At 40.9% G+C, this 12,869-nt stretch overlaps 1 protein-coding gene across 2 annotated transcripts in view; it reads right to left on the bottom strand.

Annotated features, from left to right (window-relative positions):
* Nucleotides 1–1,101: 1,101 nt before the first annotated feature.
* Nucleotides 1,102–12,869, bottom strand: part of LOC137177319 (striated muscle preferentially expressed protein kinase-like) — a 55,397-nt gene continuing 43,629 nt past the window's right edge. For both annotated transcript variants that reach the window (XM_067583500.1, XM_067583501.1), the window contains 10 exons: nt 9,907–12,643; nt 9,615–9,782; nt 7,980–8,102; nt 6,792–6,956; nt 5,479–6,142; nt 4,238–4,477; nt 3,746–3,969; nt 3,571–3,646; nt 3,231–3,380; nt 1,102–2,683 (listed from right to left, as the gene is read on the bottom strand). In XM_067583500.1, coding sequence (XP_067439601.1) covers nt 2,446–2,683; nt 3,231–3,380; nt 3,571–3,646; nt 3,746–3,969; nt 4,238–4,477; nt 5,479–6,142; nt 6,792–6,956; nt 7,980–8,102; nt 9,615–9,782; nt 9,907–12,643 — 4,785 coding nt within the window. In that variant the 3' untranslated portion in view covers nt 1,102–2,445. The remainder of the gene's footprint in view (nt 2,684–3,230; nt 3,381–3,570; nt 3,647–3,745; nt 3,970–4,237; nt 4,478–5,478; nt 6,143–6,791; nt 6,957–7,979; nt 8,103–9,614; nt 9,783–9,906; nt 12,644–12,869) is intronic.

Below are 12,869 nucleotides of genomic sequence, written 5' to 3' on the forward strand. Positions count from 1 at the left end.
TACTTAAGTACAGTACTTGAGAAAATTAACTTAGAGTCATTATATGCTACTCCATACTCTGTACTCCACTACACCTCAGAAGAATATACTGTACTTTAGTTATGAGTTGTATATTAAGATTTTACATTAGATTAACTTAACATAAACTGTGCTGCATTGTTATAGGTTACCAAATAGTAAATAAAGTAGCTAAAATGAGCACTAAAACAACCAACAAGTAAAATATTACTTATACACTAGTGCATTATCATGATCCAATAATAAAAATATATAATAATATGACTGACTGGGGCAATTCTTCAGCCTAATGAGTAATTTTAATACTTTAAGTACAATTAGCATTTTGCTTTTCTGTGCTTTTACTCAAGTATCATTGTCACTGCATAGCAGCAGCTATTCTATTCTAGCTGCTCATTGATTTGTCCATGATGATAATGTTATATAACCAGAGATAGGACATGGCTAATGTCTGATGGTTGACGCATTTATATTGTGTATACAGTATATATCGTCATATCACTCAATCCTATATTGGACCGTCAGAGAATATTTTTAAACAGGAATATTATCATTGCAAGCTTACCTGTTTGCAAACTTTCTGGATCCATCATCCATCATACCTCTCTCCATTTTTCTCCCTCCAACTGAGTAGCTTGCTCATTGTTGTGTGTTGCATTTTGGGACAATAAACCTTTTTGCAATGCAACAGACATTTATAATAACACCAATGCTGGCTTTGCTAAGTGTAAGTGTGCCTGTAAGCCATGACAAAGTAAACATGCATAATAGCAGCACTGTGGAACTGGCAGACCTGAATGAGATGAGACTATTATTGTTATTGATTGCACCTGTACTTCAGAGTTAAACTGTTCAATACCAAACTCAAAAATCAGGCAGTTTTTTTGGTCTTAACATACTGAAATGGTTAGAGTAGTATGTTAGGGGTGAGACTCACATATTCAGACATAGTTGGCACCATTATTTGGTGCAACTGCTGTTAAACTGTTTCTGTTCTCCAAGTACTCAGGCATTCAGGGGAAAGATGTAGAAGCTAAGTGCAATATTAAATCCTGCTCAGAAAAAGAAAAAAAAAAGTCCCAATTGTATCAATAGTTTATTACATACTATCTCATAAAAACATGTTCAACTTTTTCCACATATAAACACCGCAAATTGGTACATTTACAAATCTTCAACCATCCAAATTCATACAAAAAGGAACACTGTCATAGAGCAATACACAAGACATTCTATTATTACAAGGACTGCATGTACTGTATGTATGCATGTATAAATGTTTGCATGTATGTAAGAATCTATACGTATCTGTCTGTTCTTGTAAAGTCCAAATATTGTAGTCAAATTTTTGCTTTGTTCAAATAATAAATCGTGAATTAGTACCAATGGAGACACATTTACAAGATAAATATTTTGGATATTAATCCGATTTAGGCACTAACTGGGTAACCGTGATTTGACCAATGGGTAATACTGAAAAACCACAGTACTGTAATTTACCAGTGTGTATGACTTTTCCAAGTAAAATGTTATCTACATTACTGACTGCTTTTCATAGTTGTATTACAGTAAATTTCAGATGTAACCACAGAACAATAAGTTCACAAATTCCTAGCTCACCCTAAAATAGTTCAGTTGTACTGTGTGAATTTAAACACCAATCACAACGACACGCTTTTTTTTTTTTTTTTGCCTCAATACTAATTCGAAAAGTGAATCAAAAACGCTCGCCCGCACACACACATGCAAATAAATTAACAAGAAAAAGTAAACAATTTCAAGAAAAAAAAAAAAAAAAGATATTTTTGGTTTTGAGTTTTAAAATGTGTAAGTAAATGCAAAAATAAATTAGCAGCTTAAATTATGGTACATTCACATGAGTTGTTTACTGCTAAATTTAGTGACATAAACAAGGCTGTGCTGTAGAAATGCTAATGATATACATGTTCCAGGCTGATCGTGCAGAGTTATCTAAACCAAATATTAATGTGCAACTTCAGAATTCACAATGTGACTGAATGTAACTGAGAAATTGTGCACTCAAAGAAAACCATAGAACATCCTGTGTCCTCTCAGCGGATTAACGAGCAGTTCTGAACTCCTTCAACATGTCACTGCGGTCTGCTTCTCTTTCTTCATGTTTTTGTTTCATCTCAGAATCCCATTAGTATTGAATGTTGAAATCTCCAAAAATATCACATGGACTCCTGTCTTTTCTTTGGATATTTCAGCTATCCAGCTGCCCGCCATCCTTGCGCCTAACTTGGCAGGCTGACATTTTCAGACACAGGAGAGTCTCACAGAGGAGTTACAGCTTTACGATGCAAAATAAAAAAGTAGTTTTGCATCATTTTGGGCAGATCCAACTCTTCAAACCTGTGTCTGGTGCTGCATGTCAAACTTAGACAAACACTGTCCCCGTTTATTTCACTTTGGGCTGGGAACATGCCGTGCAGTCCCAGACGTCGGGGACTGGGGTGAGCTCTGGTAGGTGCGCAGCATCACCTTGTGCTTGGTGGCGTCGTCGGTGCGACGGCACTGTTGTTCCACCAGGAACTCTTTGAGTCGGCTGGTGGTGAAGGTGAGAGTCTGCCTCCTCAGCTTCATCAGGTAGGAGTCCTGCAGCCAGGCTTGCATGAAGCAGTCTCGTGTATTCGGACGGGCCCTGAAATGACACACAAACCTGCATTACCCCTAATGTTCTGTTTGGGGTCCCGGGTCATCTTTAAAACCCCAAAAGACACACTTAACTTTTTTTTTTAATCATCTTTATTACCTTTCCTTTATGAGAATTGCTTATGACATGATTTTGAACAGATTTCATGTTTCAGTTAATGGTACATTACTTTTAATATAATCTATATCTGTGATTGGTGTGGAGAATACTATTAATAATAGGTCTAACAGAGAGTCAGACCTCTTTTAGGTTTATTTAACCCCAAACATGCATCTGTGAATGACTTTACCACAAGCTCAGTTTGTGGCAAAAGGAAGTCAATGCTTTTCTACAAACTGGCTTTTAATGAGGAATCAGAGGAAAATTAATGGTTGATGAGAAATTATTATGACCATTTTTACACACACAGCGGTGGTTCTGAGGACAAGTAAAGCCAGTGTCAGCAAAACACAACCATTAACATTTTATAGGTTTTCTTTTTTAAAAGAAGTCTACTAAAGGTGTCAGCTGTAAATAAGCTCGTGTTGGCACTCACCAAGGGTAACTGCTCAGCATCTTCTTTACAAAGGAGGAGGCACTTTGGGACACATTTGGGTACAGTTTTGTCGGGTCAAACTTTGCCATCAGGATCTTGGACTCGACACGTTGAGGGTCTTTATCTTCAAAGGGCAGCTGACCACTAAGCCTAGAGTTTGAGATATTATTTCCAAAATTACATATTCACAAGGATTAGTTATTTATTGAAGTACTTTCTTATTTGATTGAACCCTTAACTAAGAAAACATTAAAACTTTGGAGTCATTTATCATGTCTTTCCTTAAAAGCATTTTTTATCTAAATTCATTTGGGGAATTACGAGAGAGCATTTCACTCACATGATGTAGGTGACAACTCCAATAGTCCAAATATCTGCAGGAGGACCCACTACTTCACCTTTCACCATCTCAGGAGCTGGAATCATATTTGTCAGGAGGAAAAAATTTGAGATCAGCATGACCAGTAGATGTTCAAAAAAAGTTAAATAAGTCATATTGGATATAACTTCCTCACCCATATACTCCAGTGTTCCTGCTCCTATGTCCTGGTGTTTGAGGCTGAGAGGGTTGAAGCTCTGAGCGCTCCCAAAGTCCACGATCTTGATGGCATTGAGGTTGGTCACCATGATGTTTTCGGGCTTGAGGTCCAGGTGGAGGACACGGCGGTTGTGGATGTACTCGACTCCCTGAAGGATCTGGACCAAGTAACCCACCACGTCGTCCTCAGAGTAACGGAACCTAGCGTTAGCAAAAAACTGTTTTTTAATTGACATCTCAAGTGTTTTTAGTCATTTTATATGGATATTTAACATTCAAATGTTACAGAGTGTAATTAAAACATCTGAATTAACATTTGATCTGGTTTTATCATTATAATGCAAGTTTTTAAAGTTAAATCTCTGTATCTATTGTGTGAAGAAAAACCTTTTCTTGCGTGCTTTTCCCCCCATCAATGACAGTCTGAGTTTGTGTATCTCAGTATGAGGTGACATATCGACCACTCTACCTGTCTATGAGGCTGTACAGCAGCTCTTTGCCAGTGCAGTACCCTGCCACCAGCACCAGGTAGCGCGGTGTGACGTAGGCTTCGTGCAGAGCCATGACCTTTTCATTGTGAAGAGTTTTCAGGATCTCATACTCCTTCAGGACTTCCTGCTTGGTCTCCTGGCTGTAGGGAACGATCTTTGCAATGTAGATTTTGCCTGTCGCGTTCTCTCTGCACTCCCGGATGACTCCAAAACGACCCCTGGCAATGGATCATATGAGATTATTACTGAACAACAAAAGCAGGAGATAAAGAAGATTCATCTTCTCACAATAGTCCAACACAATGCTGCCTCAATGAGAGAACTGTATACCCTGAACTCCAGTCTGTGATCACTGTGATCGATCATTGTGAACTACTGTAGCCCCCTCACACCCTGGACACAACCTGTTCCAACTTCTGGTAGGGACTACAGAACACTGTAAACCAAAACCACCAGAGACCAGAACAGTTTCTTCCCCCTCATGTTACAACTATGAACAGTTAATGTCTTACCAGGCATAACTGTGGTCTCATTTGAAAGGCAACTCTTTGAACAGGCTGTATATGCAGTAACATGTCACCTTTTTTATCATCATTTATCTCAACACTCTTCACACTTTTGCACTATTTGTATCCTGTTTACAGCTCACAGAAACGATTTCAGCTCTACTTAGGCACTTTTGTGCAACTTTCTGAAGACTGTTTGTAAGCACAATGAGAACCACTGAGCTGAAGTCAAATTACTTTTATATGTAAACATACTTCGCCAATAATGATTCTGAATTAAAGGTTGACCACTAATTATTAGTTTTTGATGGCAGTTGATAATAAAATATTTTCTAACTGGAGACCTTTAAGGAGGATGGAAACCCTCTGAAACAGCTGAAAATAAAAGTCTCCACTAAAAGCCAGATAAATCAACTTCTTTAAAGTAAATCAGAAGCTCATTTAGGCTGCTTTCATCGCAGGTTTTACAATTTGGCACAAGCAGATCTTGTGATATACTCTCAAACTATACATGTATGGATCTAATCTGAAACAGAAATATTACAAAAGCATTTACTTGTCATGTTCAGGGAGGAGCTGCCATCATATTGCGATTTAAGCCAATGACTTTTTGATTAAAAGGCTAATTTCCCCCTGAAACACGGGTTTAACCCAGATATTTTCTATGATTTATGACTATTCTGTTTGCATAAAAAGGTCAGTATCTAGCTCACCTGGCTTTCTCATCTAGGAAGGTGTAGGGTTTCTGTGGAATCCCTTGGCGTAGAGCAGTGGAGGGTGTAGCGCGTCCGGATGGGGTTCCCCTGGCAGGGGTACTGGTCCCACCGATGGGACTCAGGCTGGATGTCTGGAGCACTTGAGGGGAAAAGGAGATGGGAGTCGGGGCCACACGAGCAGTGGCAGTGATGGTGGGGACATAAGTGGGCACCGAGGCCACTGCTGGTTTGGTGGGGGTTGAAGGCGGGGTTACAAGAGCGGTTGGTGTTGATATCAGTGGGGTCTGGGTCATAGGCGACACCACGTTCACTGGACTCAGGGGTTTTGGCATGACAGGGGGTGGTGCCGCTTTGACTGTGGGTGAAGAGGGAAGACTGGAGCTTGGTTTTTGAGCCTCCTCAGTTGTTGCACCTGCAAATGGCGTTGAAGGGTTTGCTGCAGGGCTGGAAGGCACAGAGGACGATGGTGAAGCAGCTGGATGAGGGAAAGTAACAGGTGAAGTTACTTTTGGAGAGGTGGTGGTGGTGATGGTGGAAACAGGTATCCTGGGAGCGTTGTTTTGGATTGGTTTGTGAGGAGGGAAGGTCTTTGAGGAGGTGACCACTGGTTCAGGGGTTGGGGCTGTTTTTACTACAGCCACGGTGGGTGAAGTTCCTCCAGCTGTGGAAAAAACAACAAAACAAAACATTTAGACTAATAGATGAAGTGCAACCAAATCCTTTAGAAATTTTAGAAATTTTACATATACCTGCTTTTAAGCATTTCATTATTGCTTTCACACCTTGTTTTTGCTTTTTACTTTGAAAAAAAGCTTAGTAATGTGTGTATTTAATGCAATTTCAAGAGGGTTAACTAAATCAATCAAAATGTCGCTCATACACAGTTTTAAATGAACTTCTTCTGAGAAAAGCAAAGAACTGATGACATGTATGTTTATATAGTATATTATCTACAACAGTGGTTTTTCAGACATTTGTCTAATGTTTCTTCTTTCTTTAAATAAAACCAGGATCAAGATCACTTTTTTGTTGTCCTAGTCATAATCCAGAGACATATGGGAACAGGTGTTAATGGGTCACAAGAAGGCATTGCTTCATTTTAGGGGGAAAAAGTTGGAAACCAACTCAAAATCACTCTGAGGTGCTCTTCAACAATTATAAGCATTTCAATAACTCTCTATTAGTCTAAAGGAAGCTTCAAATCCTGTACAATCAAATATTTTCATAAGCTACTGTACATGCAATCATTTACATCCTGATACATGTCACTCATCTACTGCATGTTCAGTCTTTGATAGTGTATGAAGTACCTGTTGGGTCCAGTCTGACTGGAGCAGAGCAGTTGCTGTACGGCCCCTGTCCTGCCTTGTTGACGCAGGAGACGCGGAACCTAAAGGTGCTACCTGGTGGCAGGTCAGTGACATTGTAGTAGCAGTCGACCACTCCAGTTGCTACTGTCATCCAGTTAGAATCTCCTGAAGAGCAGATTGGAAAGAGAAGAGTGTGATTATTCGATGTTACCGTGATCTTTATGGATAGTCTTTGAAGTTATACAATATTTATATATATTTAAGTATGCATGTTAGGTGTTTCAATGTTTAGTGAAATTATTACGGAGAGAATGATGATTCTTAAGGGAAAATATCATAACATATGTAATGTAAGTCAGAAAATAAACCCCTTGTCTGTGCTCTTTAAAAGGTAAATTAAGTGTTGTAGTTCATATATTGAACACCAGATGGCGACGTTGTCAAACTGATAAACTGGTAATAATCTAGACATGCATATGGATAAACACTGATTCCTTTAATGCTATTCAGTATAAGAATGTCATGTATATACAAACAAGTTAATGCTCAGTTTGCCTCCTGAAAAGTGAACTATCAGAGTATCTTATTCTCTATATAGGTGCAGCAGATTACTCTGTGAGTGTGGACTTACATCAGTGCTGACTGGCAAAGATTAAATTTGGAATGAGGCGAGAAGGCGATACACGCCAAGAGCCAAAAAGTTAAATAAATATTCACACTTAGATTTGTGTGACTACATTTTCATCCACCGCATTATGAGATAATGATGATTCATCCTGTATAACGACAAAAGGTTTGACAGTGGCACTGGTACAGTCACTATTCCCTCATGGACTGACTCATTTTCTCTGTCTAAGTGGTGTCTATGGATTTGGGAACTTTACTTCCCTGTGGCATTCATCTCTCTTCACACACTAAGACAAACTTTAACTACACTTTTCAAACACTGCTACCTCCTAGGAGCTTAAATCTTTGAGTTTATTTTAAATTTTCCTCATGCAACACATCATACTGACACTAGTGCACAGTGGGAATGTAGTTTTAAAACCATCAAAACGACTTACAGAGCAAGGCATACAACTCATTTTAAATAAAAAAAGAGGATATTTCTTTGGATGAGCTGAATGCTGCTGAATGATGAACAAAAAATAGTAATGAGTGGTTTGTTAAATGTCAGTATTCACTCACCCTCTGTCTTTCTTTCCAGGGTGTAGCTGCATGGAGGCTTAGTGTCTGCTGGCTTCCAGAGCACTAGGGCTGTGTTGTTATAAGTCTGAGGGACTTCAGGGGTCCCTGGCCTTTTTGGAACACCTTTAGCAATTATGGAAAAGGATAAATGAAAAGCCATGAGGTATTGAGGTATTAATAATAGCAGCATATAATAACAGTTTCCAGTGAAGCTTTTAAGCAATTGGCAAGTCTGTGGTGGTACAGGACAGATGTGCTGAAAAAGAGCATTCGTGCCAAGTGAACCAAAGCTGAATAAAAATTATATTTCTGTGGGTTTTTTTCCTGAGGGTTTCTCATGTGTACGTGCAGGGTTTTAACTGCTTTGTGAGGGTGTATAAGTGTGTAGTTTCACTGTAGAGCGTGCATGGGTTTTACAAGTGTGATTACAAGAGTGTTTTCAGTTTTTTTGTGGTTTTATTAGTATGTCTGCACAGTTTTACCACTGGGTGTGTGTGTAAAATACAAGTCTTCACTGAAGGTGCAATCGCATATTTAAGTTTCTTCTTCCTCATTTAAGAGGTCAAGTGTCAATCATATAATATATTGCCTTTTTATTTTATCGTAAGTCATCTTTATGATGTTTGAGTTTCTATAGGTAGGGTTCTCTCTCGGTCTGTTTATTGCTGCTAATGTTTACTGCCTTTGCAACATGTGAAACATTAAATGGGGAAGACTCCTCAGACAGTCTGTGTTATAATAGCTTGAATTCTAGGCATAATTTACATTACTGTGATGTTATAGCATTCAGTGATGCAATATTTTCATTTATTTAGGTTATAATGTTACAATATGAGCTTGTTATGAGTCAAGATGCCAAATAAGGACACGCTAGATGTTCATTTTCTTGAACCCAGAGTAGAAAATGATCCAGATGATGGTTTGAGCTTTGACACAAATAGCACCATTCCTTAATTTCACAATGTATTTCCCATTAAGTTGGAGCATGAACAATGGAGCCACTGCTTCAGGCGAGATAAGCTGTCTGAGTATTTTTACACTGCTGATTAAATGCCAAGGGGAGACAAATAGCATCAGTGGTTGAGATAAGTAACCCGACGAAGACAACGAATGTCCAAAGCCATGAGTAATGCAATGGATTGTATTCGACATATTAGGAATATATTTCCACTGCAGCCCAAAAAGTCTCATTATTTGTGTTGCATTTGTGAGCAGTGTTAGTAGTTATCTAAACATTGTTATTCTCATTATGTACAATTTGTGCAAAGGCATGAATATAACCTGTCGCAGCTGATTTCAAAAGCACAACATAATTTACTCCTGTGCCGTAATGAATATGAGAAAATACAAAAATCCATTAAGTTAATCTGCTGACATTAATATTCATTTGAATTGTTTTAATATTCATACCATTCTCAGTCCTATTAAAATTCAATTATGTAAAATCCTCAACTGATAAATCACATTATGAAGATAATCACTGTATGTTCATGAATAGCGAAGGAGCAGTGGTTCCTCCATGTTGTATTTTGCAGATTTCCTTGAATAAATTCACATTTTCCTCATTCTATAAAATAATAAATTAACTACAATACCACACTTTTTGATTGATTACGAGGTGAACAAGCTACTTACAAGCTATAGACAGTGTACAGGAGGTGGTGATGGTAGCTATGGGGTTGGTAGCTACACATTCATAAACTCCAGCGTCCTTCCGGCTGGACTTTAAGATCCTAAGAAGCTGCCTGCCGTCTGGATGGGAGATCAGGTTGATTCTGTCGTCCACCTCCAGTGGTTTTCGATCTGTAATACCCCAAAAAATAAGCAACTGAACAGAAGAACTCAATATGTTAAGGGAAACCTCTTATTTGACACAGGAACATTGTTTTTATATTGTAAGATTGATAGAATTAAGTAAGTAAGACACCTTTCATCCATGACATTTCTGGATGTGGACTGCCAGCTGGGAGGCAGCTAAGAGTGACCGGATCTCCCTCCAGTAGGATGTGGTCTTTCAGTTTGATGTGGAACACGGGGGCAAAGTCCGAAGCAGAGCGGATAAACTTCTGAGAGTTTGACAGACCCTCCTCTTTGGGGACGGATGAAGGGAGGTCGGGCTGGGAGGGAGTTTTGTCTTTCTTGCCCCTTGTCAAACCCCACCTGTCCCATCGCGATCGCCTGTCGCTCTCTGAGGCTTTTTCGGAATGCATGCTAGAAGTGGATTCAATTGATTCCTTAGATGCACCAGCACCTGTCTGCTTCGCGAGCTGATTCTCGGGGATGCCCATTCCTTTAAGTCCACGCCCTTCTGAGTGAGAATGACGATGGCGAGTAAACAGTGGCGTCCTCTTTTCCTCTGCTTCCCCTTTTCTCTCCTCAGACTGACTGCGGATTTTTGTGGATATTCCTGCCACTTTGTCTTCAAATTTCTGTCGCATTGCCAAGACGGGGGAATCTGTGACCTTCTTCAAATCCTTTTGCACCAGCTCTTTCTGACTTCCCTCAGCGTCTTTATCCTTCCTCTCTTCTGACTGGGTCCTAATTTTGGCAGTGATTCCTGCCACTTTGGACTCAAACTTGCGCCTCATAGCAGAAACAGATGATTCCTCGTCTTTCTTTTGCTCTCTCTCATCCAACTGCCTCTCTGCCCCAGCACTGCTCAGCTCCTTTGTATCCAGAGACTTACTGCGACCTATAGCCCAAGAAACCCTCTTGCTTCCTGCAGTTTTCTGCACATCCTGCTTCTTTTCCTCCTTTGGTTTCTCCCCCTTTTTGTCAACTGATGTTGATCTCTTGGTCCGCATGGACAATCTCCCAATAATTCCCAGGCCCCTCTCCTTTTCTGCTTCTCCCCTCAAGTCTTGAACAGATTTGGATTTCTCTTGTAGTCCTTTGGATACCATTTCAAGAGGTGCTCCCCTTGCCCCCGGCCTGTAAACTTCTTCGCCCCCCTCGACCATCTTCCGGCTCAGTACAGGTGATTTCTCCTCCGATTTGTTTCTGGTCAGTTTTCGGAGACCACGGGTCAAAGAAGACTCACGCTTCTTAAACCTGGCTTCAAAGACCTCCTCTGAGTCGATGTCTTTGATGTCTGTTCTGAGCACAGGCTGACGAGGCATGGTAGGGAGATCAGGGTTTGATGATGTGGATGGAGAACCAGGAGATCGGTCAGCAGTTGCTACTTTAGCAAATACTGCTGGATGTTCAGGTAACGAGGGGCTATCTGTGGGCTTCGTTCGGTTAGGCTTGGCTGTAGCGGCAGGATCTTTGGATTGGTCAGACCTCCCAGATGGCACTGCAACACCTTGCATTGCACTTCCATATGCAGACGACGGTTTACTATTTTGAGATGTTTTCCTGTCTCCCCTCACTTCCTCCTCACTAATACGTAACTCCTGATTTTCTTTCCTCACTTCTTCTTCATCATCATCCTCCTCTATTACAATTATAGGAGTAATTACAGAGGGTGATCTAGACTCAGACTCTACTTTCCTGTTGGTCCTTTTCTCTGTTCCATCTATGTTCTTCTCATTCATGCTTTGCATATCCTCATGTTCTTTCACATTGTTCTGCTTTTGCTGTTGGTCCACTCTTCCTGGTGTTGGGAGTATAAAGGAAATACGCTCTGTGGGTGAGGCAGATGTAGACTCCAGTGATGTCTGTTCTGCTAGTGCGGACATTGAGGTTGCCTCCTGAAGCTTCTTCCCTTCTATGCTACCATTGCTCACTGATGGGATCTCTAAGGGGGCTCCAAACCTGCGGTGCAGGGGCATGGGCTCAGAATCCTCCTGAGTGAAGGAGGCGCTTTTCCGAAAAACTTTGGTCTTTGGCGTGTCCTCTCCAGGACTCTCAGAAGACGCTGCTCTTGTGAGTGTTGATTGCCCCGCTCTGGATCTCCTCAAATTTCGATCAAGAGACCCTGTACGCCTCTCATCTTCCATGCCGAGTGTTTCAAACAAGGGCCCTCGCAGGCCGCTCATCTTCTTGTCCACGTTCCCTCCCCTGAGCAGCCGCTGTCTCATCAGCTCCAGTTTTAGAGCATAATCCTCTTGGCTTAACTTTGACACCCCAGGGCTTGGGCTTCGATTGGGTAGTTCCATAGAAACAGCCTTTTTCAGGCTCTTGTTACTTGCTTCTGAATCCTCATTGACATTTCCCTCTTCTGGGTCAATGTGGAGAATCAGTGCTGAATCAGCAGAGCTGCCTCTCCTCATGGTAGCCCTCCTTGCCTTTGTCTGTGACTCGTCTGACTCCACACTTGATCCTTTTTTAAGGGGAGCTCGTTTTGTGTTTCCCATTTTCTCCTCATTCACGGTTTCCTCTTCATTCTTTAGTCTTTCACTAACCCCTCCTCTTGTACCTGCAACCTCCATGTTGTCCTTTCTACTTGTCCCATCAGCAGCAACATTGGGCCATACAGTGACCTCCTCGTCCCCTGGGATCTCATTAAGAGAGACCCTGGAACCAGAAAAAACCATGGACAGTGGCATAGGAATGAAGGGCAGCTCATCCACATCTGCATCGGAGTCAGAGGAAGAGGATGGAGGTGGGGAGCCTTCTTTCAAATGCCGGGCCACAGCAACAGAGACGTGGCTGGATGAGTCATTCAGGAGTTCTGGGATGGACCGCATCACCATCTTGGATTTGTAGCTGATAAGGGAACGCTGAAAAAAAAGCCAATAGAGGACAGTGTCAGTGACATGTTTGTGAATGAATTTGTTTAGATAGTTTTTTTTCTTTATCTCCTCTCCCTATTTCATATGCATTTCATACTGAAACATGTTTGAAGTCAGTGTGAACCGATTGACGTGAGTTAGCCTAACACAACCCAGCTTGGTATGACTGGGTAAACACGGGTGGCAGTTGTAACTGTAGGGATAATCTCCTACT

This window comes from Thunnus thynnus, chromosome 24, assembly GCF_963924715.1.
Source record: "Thunnus thynnus chromosome 24, fThuThy2.1, whole genome shotgun sequence".
In the NCBI taxonomy this organism is placed as follows: domain Eukaryota; kingdom Metazoa; phylum Chordata; class Actinopteri; order Scombriformes; family Scombridae; genus Thunnus; species Thunnus thynnus.